Source organism: Thermobia domestica, chromosome 7, assembly GCF_964235325.1.
Source record: "Thermobia domestica chromosome 7, izTheDome1.hap1.1, whole genome shotgun sequence".
NCBI classification, from domain to species: domain Eukaryota; kingdom Metazoa; phylum Arthropoda; class Insecta; order Zygentoma; family Lepismatidae; genus Thermobia; species Thermobia domestica.
The window spans coordinates 151,268,210-151,285,745 of NC_137460.1; the positions used below are offsets into that span (position 1 = coordinate 151,268,210).

A 17,536-nucleotide genomic window follows, 5' to 3' on the forward strand; every position below is an offset into this window, starting at 1 on the left:
TGCCCATGGAAACGTTTCCAAACGTCCTTATGTAGTTCAAACGAGAAGGGATTTGATTATGATAATGACTATTGCAATGGCCCGTCCTGAAATTCTAGTAATTAAATGATGCTTCAGTGTGTGTTTATTATGTGTTTGTTGCTGTTTTAAGGGAATAAAAGTTACGTACATGTATGAAAAATATCCTGGTATTCAATTTCATGATTATTGTTATGATAGTAATTTTGAGGACCCGCATTAACTGTTATTCATTTTGTTTAATCTCTACATTGAGAAAGCAATAAATAAATATATCGAGGAAATACACAGGCTTACATTTGCGAACGACATCTTGCTTTTAGTAGGTAGTGAGAAAACATTACCAGGAGACCGAAATGGAACGCAAGAGATGCTCAGCACCATATTCAAACTGAAAATCAAGAACAAAACAAGAGTTATGAGATGATCAAGAAGAAAAATCAAAAATCACCTGATGACAAAGGTGTGAATTATGTTACTTAGGGAGTGAAATAACGAGCGATAACAGACGCAAATAAGATCCAAAATAGCTAAGGCACAGAATTTATCTGAAGAAAAAAACTTCGGACCAGATATATCGGCACAAAACTGAAGAAAACTCTAATGAAAGCATATGTATGGAGTACGGCGTTGTATGGGCGTGAAACACTAGCTTTAGACGAAGGACACCGCAGAACGGATGTGTCAAGTAATTTCGTCACTACCGTTGTCAGCCAAAGTACAAGGATCTAGAGCTGCTATTTTTGGTTCCGAACAGGACGTCTGGTAGGTAAAGAAAGCATAGACCGATGTATGTTTCATCTTATTTTCATGTAAGTGCGTTTCCCTACCTATCTTATCTTTGACTTATTTGTTCTTGAAAACTCCTTTCGGAAATTTAAATGAAAATTGCAATTCTCTCTTTCAGTATAATATTTATTAATGAATGTACATTACAATTGTAAATTCCGCACGTAGTTCATGTGTTTGGAACGCACCGCAAAGAAATAATACTGGAAGTACTGGTGGAAATATTTTATGCTTGACCAATCCATTGAGGCTTTCAAAATGTAGTGCTATAGACGAGTGTTGGAAAAGGTATCGAATGAAGAGTTTAAAATGGCAGAAGAAGAAAGGAGTATACTGAAGACAATTTCGGAAATAAGATATAGAATGATTGAACACATTATAAGAATGAACAAACCACGCAATTGATTAAGGAAACAACGGCACCAGGAAAAATATCCAGAAAGCCACGATTGAAATATTATTGATCAAAAAGATGTAGGGAAGAAAAAACACAAGGAAATCGCTCAGGACAGGAAAGAATGGAAATCTGTATCAAACTAATCGAGATATTGCTGACTGAAGGGAAAGAAAGGTTCTGAAGAAACTCTACTAATGGAGAATGGATACCATTTGTGTACTTTGCATGGTCAAATCAGTAAATATCACATAGTATTTTCAAAATCCCAGACGAAAAGTTAAAACATTCAGGCCTGTAATTTTAATGGAAGCCACAGTATATACTCTGCGCCTACTTGCGTGTCACCCAGACTCGCAAGTAATCGATTTAATTTTGTCTCAAGTAAAAAGACATGTTGGAAAATAAAATGTGAAGTTTAAAATGTCAGATTTGGAGAACTTATTTTGTGAAAGTATGGAAGGTGTGTCAGTAGCACGCATGCTGAACAAGTAGAGAATTTTAACGGGATCAAGACAGATAATAGATGAATTAAGTGAAGTGTCTCACATAAATTTAAAGGCAAATTTTGAAGAAAGCAATAAATTAGTTTCCGATGGTAACACTTCCAAAAATTTTCAACCGCTGATGTAATACGAAGTAAGGAAATATGGCATTTCATTGTTGGTAAATTCACGTTAGCAATGTGATATTATTTGTGTGAATGAACTATAGTAGTTCTTGAATTGACAGGACAATGAATAGGTTATAATTTAATATCCCTATTACCACTACTAACGTTATCCTAGGATTAGTCCTACTGGGGATAAGACTTCGCACACGGAAAGAACATGTGCATTAGTCGCTTGACCACGAAAAGGCATAAACTGCCAATACAATCTTCATGTAGAAAATATAGTTGTTGTTCGGCAATTATTTCATGAGGTATTGTGATATGGGAATATCTCACCAAAGAGAAGCGAAAGTCTACGAAATAAGGTAGCGTGAAAATTCAATTCTTAGCGAGTGCCAGTAATAATTAAAACATCTTACCTCTAAGGCATCTCGTTCGAATAAACGCAATTGAAGGCACAGATCTAACTTTAACTTTCGCGCTGCCCATAGTTCTTCCAGTTCTTCACGCTGTTTGTTAAGCCGATCTAAAGTTGCTTCCACGGCTGTCACAGATCCAGTAGAATCCATTTCAGATGTTACGCCAGCGCTCCTATGAAAGAAATTATGAAATAATTAACAGTTATCCAATAAAACCTAATTTAGGTACTTCCACATTTTTCCGACAGACGCAGAATGTTTATTTACAGTAGCACTCACATTGTCTATTTCGTGAAGGTATAACTTTAACAAAAGTATTGGATTCGTTCTTCATCTACCCAACGAAATAATTAATTTTCTGTATTTTACATATAATGTCACGTGAGGCTAATAAATTTCATTCTTAAATAAAAATCAAATGTTTTAAAATATAAGTCATGCCGCAGAACAAATATAATATACAATGAGTAAACTATTAAATACCGTCACTCGCTTTGAACTTATAAGCTAAAATTTCCATGGAGACATAAAAGTCTCTTTAATTTACGAAACAAAATTCTGAAATTAATACAAATTGATTTCCTTAATGTTCAATCTCGTTTTGACATTAAGAATTCCTACTTTATGTATTTAAACAAACATTTTCAATTTCATTAATTGCTTTTTAATCTCTACAAATATGTATATAAAATTTATTCATGCTTTTCATTCCAGTTATGAGCTATGTGAACAAGCACTTGTTTGCTAGCCTGCAATTACCGACTTCTGTGTACGTCACTTGAAGTTTGTACCCATTATTTATTTATTTATTTATTTAATTTATTTATTTCATAAGGGCAACACAACAGGCTTAATGCCCAGTTATAGTGTCGTATATATAATTATTTAACATACACTATTATGCATACACAAATATACGGCGTTTAATTATACAGAAGTTATTGCCTGACAATTTTTTTTGAACTTGATTTCTGACATATTGAATACATCTACTACATGAAATCTAATCATTCTGTTATATGAAGCACACATTTTCCACAGAGGAGAGATTTATGTAATATATTAGTTCTTGCTTTTCCACAACAGGATGTCCCTGTGTTTGCTGTTCTAGTCTTACCTGTTGGGACAGTAATAATACTTCTGGAACTAATTCTGGTCAATCAATTTTACCGTTTAATAATTTATGTAAGAACAACAAATCAAAAACCTTTCTCCTTTTTTCTAATATTTGAAAACTAAAATTCGTTACTAAGTCTTCTATTATTGCACAACTTACGTGTTACTGGAGGTTTAGGGACGCCAAGTAAAATAAATACGTTGAATATTACTAAATACAGGACGACTCTAGCGTTATGGTATTTCAGAGTACATTTTTTTATCCTTCGGTCAAATGCTTCGATGTAAGTCTACTAGGCCTTTGTAAGATACAATTCAATTGAGTCTACAGCCCAGCGTTTCCCAACAGGTGTGCCTCGGCACACTGGTGTGCCGCGAATGGGCCGCGAGGAAATCGAAACAAATTATTAATTCTATAGGAACCAAATTGCAAGACGTAGGAGAAAATGTATATTTGTATTTCACATTACTATGAACCTCTACTAAAAATCTATAATTTTAAGTTTCATATTGTGTTACTTTTGTGTGCATTTTTAATGTTGAAAAACGTATTTATCATTCTCATGACCATTATTGTTTCTTTATTGTTGCAGACTATTTCGTAACTTGAAATTTTAACATATTCAATAAATTCAACAAAGCAAACATGCATACAAATTACCTACATTTGTGTTTTAAAGGTACAGGAGATTTGTTTATATGTTCGTTATTTAGTGATCGTCTTTTTAGTGAAAGGCTAGATACAGTTTTCGAAAGAGAAACTGGATTTTTAAAAACCCCAGTCCTATATTTCATTGTAATTGTTTTCTATTTTAAAATTAGAATGAAAAATAAGCACAAAGGTTTACCACGGAGGAAATCAGTGATCGAGCTTTCTTCTCTCTAAGGAGATCAGTAATCACAGAAAAATACCACGGTATTTTATATTTACAAATAATAACAGTAATTATATATATATATATATATATATATATATATATATATATATATATATATATATGTGTGTGTGTGTGTGTGTGTGTGTAATAAGGGTGTGCCGCGAGAATTCAAGTTACACCTGTAGTGTGCCGCAAGTTGAAAAAGGTTGGGAAACGCTGCTATAGCCCTTTTTCAATGTTCGTCTCTGATCCACTTTAGGCAAAATCTTTGTGATCTTTTTTCATGTCTTTTACAAAATTAAACTGCTCGCAGGAAGCGTGCACGAACTGAAGTGAGAAAAAAAATCGCGCACGAACTAGAGAAGTTAGATATGTTAGGTTTCCTAAAAATGTTGATTATTTCGATAGTTCAAGCTTTTCTTCTGGTATGGAATCTGGAATTATGTCAAACTACATGAAGACTTTTGGTTCACCTGATAATTAAAAAAAAAAAAAAAATAGTACTATACCCACTAAAGCTGCTCAGCATATAGATAGAACTATAGAACATAAAATCTGAATGACAGCTATTGTAGTTTCACCCTATATATACAAACATAAAAACATCGCCTTCTGCTCCCTTTCATAATCATATCTTTGAATCTTCCTCTGGTTATTCACCTGGCCGAAAGACATTTATGTTCATAAAGCTGATCTATTGTAACCATTGCTTATGGTTCTGTGTCAAAGTGTAATTTTGCAGTTCTGGAATACATTTATGGTGGATGTTCGAGGTGACCTGATACATAAAGATCCTGAAAAGCATGTATGATGGTAGTATAAGATGCACAGACTTCATCTGCAACAGAATAGAGCAGAATGTCTGTATTCTTTGTAACTGGTCATCCAATCTTTGGATTGATACCGAGAACAGTGTCTTCAGGTTGACAGTACTGGAAACTTTTGTTATTGTTGCTGTTGCAGAGTTCAATGCTCCTTTTACGCCAATTTAACTTTTTTCCTTCCTTCAATAATGGAGTGAGTACACGTACACAACTAGTTTATCCTACGATATAATGTTATAGCCGATGAGTTCTATCTGCCTCAGCACATGGATATTTCTCTGTTAATACAAAGGAGGGCAATATTATGATAGCACTGAATTCTACTGCATATTCAACATCTATCTGAAAGTCCATGTCCTAGTAATATAAACCCTTACTAACGTAGAGTTTAACAACACCAGGATGATGAAAATTATTCTACGTGGTTTAACAATCGTCTGAATTTAGAATTTCTACACTCTACCAGAGAACCCCATTTAAAAAGCGAAAACGAAAGTTATTTATAAACAGTTCTTAGGGTTAATTACACGACTAACTCTAAGAAATCCACTCTGCAAGTAAAATGTATGAATCAGTATTTATTCATCATACTTATTTTATTACTTTCTACCTGTTTATATACTTTATAAGCAAAATCCAGTCGTATATCAAACCAGCAAATACACTCAAAGCCTTTATTTCTTATTTATATCTAGAATGCTTGAACATGTGAGCTTGTATTAAAAATCTCAAAACCGTAAAAGAATTGGACTCTGTGTTTTACATTGTTTTAATTCGGAGTGAACATGCAGGATTTTAGAAATCATTCAAACGGGTTTGATTCTTGAAGCAAATTTTGCACATAAATGAACATTCAATTGTTACTTACTGCAACTCCTGCAACAACGTCTCTCCCTCCGCAATGGTACTAACACAGGCATCGAGGGAGGAGTCTCTCTGTTGGCCACACTGCTCCAGTGCTCTTTCCGCTGCTTCTAAAGTATCTGGAGCTTCATCACTTTGAATTTCCTGCCTTAATTCATCCAGCCAATTAGATAACTACAGGGAAAGACAAGATTTCAATTGATGTATACTTACTTCTAATTTATTGCATGTGCATCAATCCATACACAAAAGTTACAGAAATATTAATATGTTCTAGTTCAGTGATATAACAAAACATCTTTCCAATGCAGTGCACTAGCTTAAGTAACACCTCGTATTTGCAAATTTTTTATTTTGTAGTTATACCAATTAATTGAAGTCGTGACAGTAGCTTGTAAGACGTCTACCAACCAACTGGATAGCTCGCGTTCAATCTCCACGGTAGAGCTGGGTTTCATTTCTCGCCTTATCCTCGTCCAAATGTGGCTCAGGATAGAATTTACTTTCTGTAAAATGAGCACTAATGATGCCCACGAGACGAGGAATTTCTTATCTTCACTCGAAAATAAAACAAGTACACTTTATTTCGAGTCGACAAACATGACAATTCTCGTCTCATATCTTAGGAACGCTTTTTAGGCTTACTTACACGCATAACTCCTAAGAAATCCGCTCTAAAAGCAACATATATTAATCAGTATTTAATCATCATACTTATTTTATTACTTTCTACCTGTTTACATAGTTTATAGGAAGCAAAATCTGTCGTATATCAAACCAACAAATATACTAGAAGAGATCGAGACGAAACATTTCTCAAATCTCGAGGGCAACACTAGTTCAACCAAATCTTAGATCTCAGTCACTGTTTAATTGTTACATGATCCACAGTATACAAACTATAAATTGACAGTGATTATACGAACATAATGAAGAAAATGTATCAACACCTGAAGATACGCAACTCATTTCACAATGTACTCCAATAACAAATGCAAGTTTGAATGACGCGGAAGGATTCTGGTAAGTTCTATATGAAATTAAGAACAAATCAGGGAATACATTTTGTACATAAATTTATAAAACAATTTCTACAAAATTTACAATATAAGAAGAGAAAATTTTATTTCTTGTCTCGTCTCTTGGTCAACACTAACGAACATTCTGTGAGTTAGAGGGGACCGGAGTGTGAAATATGGGTACACAGAAGAAATTACAACAAAATGTGTTTCTGAATCTTGAAGAGGGCCGATTTTTAAAAGTACGAATTAAAAAGTATAATATACATACAAACAAATCGTTTTAGCAGGGGGCCGCGATGGCTCAGTGGTAGAGCGTTCACCTCTGGTGCTTGGGGTTCCGGGTTCGATCCCAGCCCCCACCAAGTCAACTTTGTGGTGGACAAACACCATGTGCGTGGGTTTTCTCGTTGTTCTCCCGTTTCCTCCCACTTTCTTCATTCCACCATTTCATTCATTTCTCATCTTCACCGTCTCCTTTAGCCTAACCGGCATAACCGTGGGACGTAAAACTCAAAGATTTCATTTCATTTTCAAATCGTTTTAGCCAAGACAATACCCACAGGAAAGAGGAGAAGGTGGGAAATCTAGGAGTGCAGGCACTGCTTTTGCGGCGAATGTTCCGGAAATTTACGGAGGGTCGATGTAAACCATTATTAGTTACGTATAAATACTTCTGCCCTTGAAATAAGTGAACTAGTCATTGTTAAAAGATTTATGTTTCGTTAGATTTAAACAGCATCGCACATACCTTCTTGTAGCAATGATCGATTCAGACAGGAGATAGTGAATAATCACGTGAAGAAACATGACCATCGGAATAAAAGACAGTTGCCACTGCATTAATTGTATTGAAGCTTTACATATTTACTATTAACAGTTGACCGAACTTCCTCTTTTTTATTAGCAAATAACAATTTACGGACAATTTCGCGACAGATGAACTATTTATTATTGGGTTACTATCATAATTAAATCAAGTGAGTTTACAGCTACACTATGAAACTGAGTACTCTCCCAACCAAAATTTACATCTCCTTGTATCGAACTCGTGACTCTGCAAACTAGAAGTAAGTGCACTATACCAGTATTGTCTAACGTTCTTCCATGATCGGACACACCTGACGGATGTCTATGGATGTGCGGGCGCCATTGAAAATTTTATCACCACAACACAACAACTACTAAAATTATTATTATTATTAATATTATTAATACTACTACTACTACTACTACTACTACTACTACTAATAATAATAATAATAATAATAATAATAATAATAAACATGTTCGTTTCAACTTGACATTATCATCATTATCTTTTAAAAAATGTAGATGTATATTTTGCATCTTAATCAAATACACAGAAATCAGTATTTGGTTTAATTCATCAAGAATTTAAGTATCGATATTATTTTTACTTTACTACACAGATGCATTATCGCTTAACTAGCTATTTTGAAAAGAGATTTAAAAAATACCGATAAAAATTAGTTTTTATGAGGAATGACTTGAAAAATTTAACTTAGATATTCAAAAATATGTTTGTTTTTGGAATATGACTAATGAATGCAAACTTTAATTGTGATTTCGTAGTAGTACTGCTCACGAGATTAGATTTGGGATTGATTCGCTTCGAAAAGATGTAGTGAGAGTGCTTTCTCGTCTCGAAAAATATATTTATTTCTACTGGAAGGGCTCTGTCTCATCTCTACCTTTATTATCTCGTCTCGTGGGCAACACTGTTTCGGAGAGCACCAGGTAAGTACGCCAAAGGCATCGCGTTGGGCAGGGCTGCTATATACTAATGAATGAGAGTCACTACTTAGACATAATATTATATTTTAGGCAACTAGTTAAAAGATATCAGAGCTGCATAGAATCTAAAATTATTACACTAAATAAATGCTGAAGCTTTTCCTGGTATAACAAACGAAATTAGTGAATACTTCGTACTCTTTTAACTTCCTTCCTTTCTTACTACACGCAAAAACTAAACAAAACAAAACAAAAAAAAAAAAAAAAAAATAGTTCTTTACAAAGGTCACGAACGAAGAAGAGCCCACCTTGAAGAGGAAAGGAAATCCAGAAGAACACAAACTGAAGATTTATTTGCTTTCTTTATTGTATATTTGCTTTCAACGAAAAACCTCAAAGAGGAAAATCAAGTCTTCCAGGGCAGAGCACCTAATATCATTCATAGCGGCTGATTCTATACGATTCGTGAGGGAAGTAGCTCCTAGGCATCAAAGATTGTCTGTGTTCTTCGTAATTACGTAACGGCATGTACGGACAGGTAACAGTAAAGTAATAACAGTGTAAAACAGTTATAAGACGTAATTACTGTTAGATATTGATGAAATATCGATATAAGCGTATGTTCTGTTTGTCAATCCATTTTATTTTTTAAAATACATTACTCCATTTTCTCTAATGTTTGTTCTGTATACTATACACATAAGTAACATTTATTCATGAGTTGAAACCCGATACATGAGAACAGTAATAGCGAAAGCAGCCATATAAATTGCTAGTGTTTTTTTTTTTTTTTTTTTTTTTTTTTTTTTTTTTTTTTTAAATAAGGAGTGATTGATTTCGTACTTTGCTTAGTAGAGAACCCCTGCCCACCTATAATTAATATAAACCTTTAACAACAGGAATTTTTAAATGTAAGCAGGGCTGTAGTCGAGGGTATACGGAGGTACACGCCGTATACCCTCTGCTTAATCTTAGTCATTAGAGTGTACCTTCTGCTTCAAAGCGTATAATACTTTCTACTTTTGTTTCGTTTATATTTATTTATTTAGTCAGGCCATGATTCCAATGATAAACTGACTATATCACCAGACCAAAACACAAAATTGTTAGGTTTAGGATATGGGGATAGATCGATGCAAAGTAGTGTATTTTTGAACTGAGACTATCCTAGCGTTTTGAAGGTCTAGGCTCTGATACTATTTCAATTGCTTAAAACCTTGTTCTCTGCTGAAGAGAACCAAACTTGTTCGATATATTTAAACTAAGGTATGACTATTTTCAATATCATGTTAATGCTTAACTTTGAGAAATACAGAATCTACTAATATATTAATGATTTTATAGAGTTAAATTTGGACGTAATTTACTTACTTTTGGCACATTAGGCGCGATTTTCTCTGTTCCTCCTCGGAGTTGGCTCCTTCTCCATACCTACACCCATTTATGTTATTAATGGTGAACATTCTTCATTAAAAATGCCTTCTATGTCTTTTATGACAATCATAGACAGGGCCGGATTTAGGAGGGGTGCACCGGAGCACATGCACCCCCCCCCCTTCCCGTTCTGAATATACACTATCTAAAGTGAGAAACTGGCAGTGGAAATAGCAGTACTTTCCTAAAATTTCATGTCATGTTTCCGTTTCGGGCTTAAAAGAAAGCGGTTTTGCTAAACACAATAGTTTAAGTCAGTTTCTCATACACATCACAGATGCCTAAAGGCATTTAAAAAAAAAAAATTAGATTTGATTCAGATGTACTGATAGTTATTGGTGCACCCCCTCCCCTCAGAAAATCCTGGATCCGGTCTTGCTCATAAATGATCACAAGACAGCGTATACCCTCTAAAACTTTTAGGACTACAACACTGGATGTAGGTAGGATTACAAAATATATAATTAAATTTCTTAATTTCTATAATTAAATTCGCTTTCATTTTCAAGACAGAAAATATTATGTATGTCCCTTTCCCTGATGAAAAAAATTAAAATATATAAATAAATAAAATAACGAAACATGATCGCCATTACAACCAGTTTTAAAATTATGAATATCTCTTCCCAGACGTATACAGTATATGGTATACTTGAGCATGTTAGTCCAGTCAAATAAGGATTTTACTACAGAAGTTTTCTAGAAAACTATTTCTTTTTCTAACTGTCCCAAAATTTTCCATCGATTTAACCCTTGCTAAATGTTTTATAGCACGTCAAAGATCAAGAAAAACTTTTTCGTGAAAATCTCGTAACTCGATTTGTCCTAGGACAAGAAGTGTTACATATTGTAGCCCAGAAAATTTGCTACAATAACGGTTTTACGCGTATTATTATATTCTTTCGTAGAACACAATCTATTTTGGAGTCATTTCGTTGTGATCCGAAAACACTGCAAAACTGTATATTAGTATTATATACATTATTATTATTATTATTATTATTATTATTATTATTATTATTATTATTATTATACTATGAGTAAAAATGAAAAATTATAATTTTAGTAATATCCAGAATATACGTATTTATGTGGACATAATAACCAAAAAGGGAAAAGAAGGCAATTTTAATAATACTCCCTTTATTCATTCACAATGGAGATGTAAAATTCAACGAGAATGTGTGTTTCAGCATTTTCGAAAATCCCGACAGAGAGCTCCTTTTATGAGAAAAAAATACGAAAGGATAATTTTTAAATATGCCTACCTATGCTATGGGAGGTAAAGGGGATTCTATTGTGTTGTCCAGGATAGAGTAACACATAAATCCCTAAAATTAGAGAGATAAAACTCGGAATATGAACTCCTCGTTAAAAATACGTGGACGCGTATCTAAAGAGTTTTTAAAAATTCCTGTTTTAAGGAAAAATGGAGCATTTTCCACTTATTTTTTGCCCCGTCCGGATTGAAAGTGGCGTTGTTTCTTTCTTGTGATTACATCACGGAAAAATGGCTGAAAATCTGGAAATGAATTTGATATATATACTATATACATCGAGGTATGTTTTAATCACTGCTTGAATTAGAAGGCAAGGAACATATGAGTGCCCTCGTGGCTATGGAAACAGTGTACGCGTCTTTGACGTGGGAGACTCAGATTCGATTCTCAACGGAGCTCATATGGTTCGGATTCCACGTTAAGCTGTAAGTCCATGTTTCTTATAGCCTCATTACTGAACAAGATACCGAACCCAATTCCAATTCCTCAAGCAGTATAAGTTTCAAAATTAATACGAAAATCTCACAAGCCGCTCAAGATAGAGCGATGAACTGCATGCAAATTTCTAATTACAAATAAGCGGACATTAAGTTCCCGCCACTGTATCAGAGCGTAATAATACATTAAAATGTCTTGTATATTTACTGAATTTTCTAAATACTGAAAGTTACTCAGAAGTTGTAGAATTGCGCTCCACAATTTGACCTTGAGGACTGCAGGAAACTGTTTCCCTTCTAATATGCAATTACATGACCTTCACCAACAATTAACACGAATTGTGAGAATAAGGCTCAAATGTAAGAACAGAACTAAGCTGCTGTAAATATTGGAAGAGTACTAACCACATCCACCGGAACAAAGTGGAGCACACTTGATTGTTACACAAGAAAAAAAAATGTTTTTCTATTCATTTAGGAAAAAAAAAAAGGTCACGTCTGACCATAAACTTTTTTTTTTAACTCTCTGAGATTAAGTTCAATGACAACAGTTCAAAGAGAACTGTTATGATTGCAAAGTTGAAAATATGTTTGTTACATATCTGTACTTTCCATCTCCAACAAACGCTATGCTACTCATGCAATAATGTAAAATAAGAGTTTCTAGACTTAAAACAGAAAACTCCGAGACACTAGAAAGATTGTAGTAAGAATCAAAACCAAAAGAGAAAACGAAATTATAAGAGTCTGACTTGCTTTTTTAGATTTTGGGGAGTTGTTATTTTGGCAACACTGTAATTTCTATGGATGGTGACACTGAAAATTTTTTAGGTCCATATTTTCTGTTGTAGAATAACATTATCTATAATTGTGGTAAGTTCCATTTCATTATCTCCTTTCACTTATGAAAAACAAACAAAAGAAAAATGGTAAATTTTGTATCAGTTTCAGTAGAAGGGAGGCATTCACAGTGCAAATAGACAGCAGACCTGTATTCACGATATTTTACTGAGGATGCTCAAAGTTAATATACAGTAGTTGCGATTTGCTCAGGCAGGTCCATTAATCAACCTCTTACATATTAGAAGGCAGATAAGTGGAAAAGTATAGGTTTATCATATTAACAGACTTTTAAAAAAAATCACAAAAATATTTATATTACTCGGCAAATCTCTAAATCTTTTAACAGCATAAAAAATACAATTTACGCAGCTTAACTTTTACAAACAGAGCCTGCGGAAATATTAAGTTTCTTTTCTTCGTGCTAATAGCTGGATATGTTGTATTTCCTTGGGAAAAGAACACTGCAACAATACTTTAACACAGGATATACGAGGATGTGTGGTAATCCTAGGAAAAAAATATATATATTCTGTGCGGGGTGAAAGCTGATGGAAATGCAAATCCAGAACCACTAATATTCGATTTGATTTGATTCTGAGTTTAGCGTTCCTTTCTTCAGCAAGGCTATATGAGATGTGGGCATACAGCTTAACGTGGGATACGAGTCACATGAGCTTCCGCCAGGAATCGAACCGGTGTCTCCCATGCCAAAGACGCGTACGCTAACCGCATAGCCACAAGGAAGCTCACCAATATTCGAAAATGTACAAATAGAGTGAGTGAAGTCATACATTGAACAATAATGGAACAAAACAAAGTCGCTATAGAGCAATGTTGCATGGAGAAGGGATACTGGAGTCGGTTGTTCTACAAATTGTGAAGTTTACTTTCGATAAAATGGCAGTTAAATAATTTTGAAATGTCTCTCCATGAGTTCTTTTCCCCGCTGATTTCTTTTGCTGGGTACGTCCTCGTTATAGAGTGGAGCGACTAGCCAGCATCATATTAGGCCTTAAACCTGAAGGTTTCAAGTGGTAACAAACACCCCTCAATCAGTCAACTATCTATAAATTTAATTTTTACCTGATGATTTTAAGTGGCAACCGCTGCCCTCAATCAGTTAACTGTCTTTACACTTAATTTTCAGATAGCAGTGTCCGTCGAGTTTGTTGTTGTTTTGGTTTTTCCAATAACTCAATGTTTCACTTATTATTATTATTATTATTATTATTATTATTATTATTATTATTATTATTATTATTATTATTATTATTATTATTATTTTAAATGAAACCCAAGTAGACCTAGAACCAGCATGAAACTTCTCAGGTAGTAAGTGTAACAATTTTACCTATCGAGCAGTACGCGAATCAACGAAAAGAAGAAAAGTAACTTTGTCTGGTTGGTCCAACACGAAGCTTTAACTAATCGTCGAGTGACTTTTGACCTCCCAATTCTGGACATATTTACGACAGAAGATATATGACTAGGTTTGGGGCATTGGTTGTGGAAAGTGTTACTCATCACTACATAACAAGTAGGACAAATTCATGGAATCATCTTTGAATAAGACACTCCCTCTGTCCCAAATTTGACGAAAATTTACGTCACAAATTTGAACCAAATCAATACTAAAATGTTGCGTTGTGTCCACAGTGATAAAATACCATTAATAAAGACAAAGAAATAGGAAGCAATCTAATTTAAATAAAATATAAAGAGTTTGTTTGTGTGTTTGTATCTGTGTGCGGCCTGGGGACCAGACGAGTGGACCGAGAGTTATCAAATTTGGGTCACGGGTACCTTGGTCCACGCCCCAGACCAAAATGAAGAGCTTTTTTTCAAATTTCGAACGAGGGGTGTCTCAGGAGAAGGGGCGTTTACTGGGACTGGCCTGTGGACCAAACAAGTTAACCGGGAGTTACCAAATTTTGATCACGGATACGTTGGTCCAGGCCCTAGATCAAGGAGTTTTTTTTTTCTAATTCGAACCAGGGGGACGTTTACCTGGACATGTAAAAGTAGTAGAAAATGGCCGATATTAGTATCGAATTCATAGTTTTAGCGGTCGATGATCAATGGTGAAACTCTGATCGCATTAACTTTGAAATTCACCCTATTCCGCTACGAACCGGGGGTCACCGAGACATGTGAAAGTAATCCAAAATGACCGATATTAGTGTCAAATCCATAGTTTTCGCGGTCGATGAGATCAATGGTGACACTTCCATTAGCGATGACTTACAAATTCAGCTACCACTGTATGCGAGCCGGGGGTCAGCGGTGGGGGATACCGAGACATGCAAATATAGCCCAAAATGACCGATATTAGGGTCAAATCCATAGTTTTCGCGGTCGCTGAAATGAACAGTGATACTTGCACAGGCGTTGCCTTTCAAATACAGCCCCCATGCGAAGAATGGGTATAGGCCTAATCAGCTAGTCTGAAATAAGACAAGGGTGAAAGTTGCCTAAATGGGCGTGATTCGATCAATTATTATTATTATTATATATATATATATATATATATATATATATATATGTACCGCTTGGGGACACTGGATGTGGGAATTATTGCTGAGGAAGCACCTCTGAATAAGGAACGTACCCTCTTCCCAATTTGACAATATATATATATATATATATATATATATATATATATATATATATATATATATATATATATATATATATATATATATATATATATATATATATATATATATAAGTCTCAAGATATATCAAATGAATGTTGATATCTGGTATATTTTTGTAATGATGAAATACTAATTTAAAAAAAAAATAAAAGTGTTTCTTTTGTGATTGATTGTGATTTAATTTCCATTTCAGTAGCACGATAACTAAAACATTACTAGCCGAATGTTACGAGTCACAGTGAGCAATGCAGACAGTAATTTAAAAAGGGGTGCCGGGTAGATGGTACTAGATTCGGAAACCCAATAAAGCTAATTATGGTGTCAATTTTTGCATCTTATAGAGTTAAGGTGCAATGTAACAGGGCGCATGAGACCATTCAAGTGAGGCTATGAATAGAATAGTTGGATGAATGTGTTTATTAGTCAAGGTGAAGAAACCAGATTTTGCTCAAACCCTTAAATTTGCTCTTACTCCAATCCCATTATCATTGGCGCATATAGATGACTTGGTGCACAAAACTGACATGTGTGAGTTACTTCATCTTCTGGAGAAGAAAGCTGAACCTTGCACAACCAATTTTCCAATAATCAATGACATGGTCTTTCTTCACTCACTACCAGAAATTTTTCAGCAACATTATGATAAACTTTCACTACTATACTCATTCGTCTTTGTGCTTAATTCAGAAAAAATACAATTTTGAAACGCATCATCACCCTTTAATGTGAAAGGGTTTATCGAAAAGAATAAACAGAAGCTGTTCCTCGAACTATTATACGATACGAGAAAGTGAACAGATGTGTACTCATGACTTTTCAAGAGATCTAAAGGAAGATGAGTTTACAATAGAGCTTATTCAATTTTTGATAGAAGACTGGGCGACAGAATTCTTTATGTTGGATTAGAAGTGTGCGTTGTTTACAGTAAGGACAAAGTCATACAGGGGGAAATTTTATTTTACCAATATGAAAAGGCAGACACGTGGACGTTTCTTCACTTTATAGCTTTTGTAAGCAATCTACTGGAAACGTAGTTGTGTGTTCATCGGATATCAATGTTATGGTTTTCTTTCTTGGTAATCTGCATGTTAGCAATAAAGCTAAAGCGTGGATGGATGTTGGAACTGAGCATCTTATTCAAATGCATGGCTTCCAATTAATTTTATCTTACTCGTTACTGTAGTGATTAGCAAGTTTCCGTATTCAATGCCACAAACTGTATCTTGTAATGCAAGTATTGATCAAATCTGGAGTCACGTCCACTTAGGTAACTTTGATCCTTGTCTTATTTCAGAATGCTTCCTATTTCTTTGTCTTACTGATAGTATTTTTTCACTACAGACACATTGCAACATTTCAACGTTGGTTTGGTCCATATACTTTGTGACGTAAATTTTAGTCAAATTTCGGGAGGAGTGTATATTATTTAGAAATCATTCCGATTATTTTGTCTTATTCCTTACGGTCAACAATTTCCGCATCCAATGCTACAAACCTAGTCATATATGTTGTAACGTAATTTTCTTGCAGAATTGGGGTCAAAGATCACCCCATGATTGGTTCAAGATTCCTATCTGACTAATAAGATAAAGTAATTTTTCTCATTTTCGTTTGTCCGCTTACTGTCATGATAGATGAACATTTTATACTTATGAGGTGAGAAGTTTCGTAGCTCTCGCTCTGAAGTGATCAGTAGCTATTTCAAAGCAAAGGCGATTAACAAGGTTTCCCATTGATCTGATGTTATCCTGAATATCCGAGGTTTAGTGAGGAATAGATTGTTAGCACTATTCTGAATGGCTATTCAGAGAATATATCAGATTGAAAGCGGGCACGAGAAACTATACAATAATATAATATATAGGCTGCACAAAACTGTTTCTACTTTATCAACAAATAATCACAGAAAAGCTGAAACTCGTATATTTCTTGTCAATTTTTCTTCAGTTCATATTCTAGCTAAATTGAAGAAGAGGGAGCGAATGATCCCAAACCGTCACTCGAAGTGTTCACTGACTGTCAATATTTGTCTTGAGGGAGTGGAGAAGACGGCACTTCCCCTTCTAAAAGGACCTCCTAACAAGACAGTAAACAAACACGAAGAAAAATGTAGGGGAAAGAAGACCTATTTTCATTCTTTCCTCTATCGATAATGTCTTTTCCCTGGAAGATTGGAAAGCACAATACTTATCC

At 34.5% G+C, this 17,536-nt stretch overlaps 1 protein-coding gene across 6 annotated transcripts in view; it reads right to left on the bottom strand.

The window, feature by feature from the left end:
* Positions 1–17,536, bottom strand: part of trio (trio Rho guanine nucleotide exchange factor) — a 1,041,517-nt gene that overhangs the window by 391,676 nt on the left and 632,305 nt on the right. For all 6 annotated transcript variants that reach the window (XM_081765424.1, XM_081765422.1, XM_081765425.1 and 3 more), the window contains 2 exons: positions 5,920–6,089; positions 2,234–2,405 (listed from right to left, as the gene is read on the bottom strand). In XM_081765424.1, the coding sequence (XP_081621550.1) occupies positions 2,234–2,405; positions 5,920–6,089 (342 nt within the window). The remainder of the gene's footprint in view (positions 1–2,233; positions 2,406–5,919; positions 6,090–17,536) is intronic.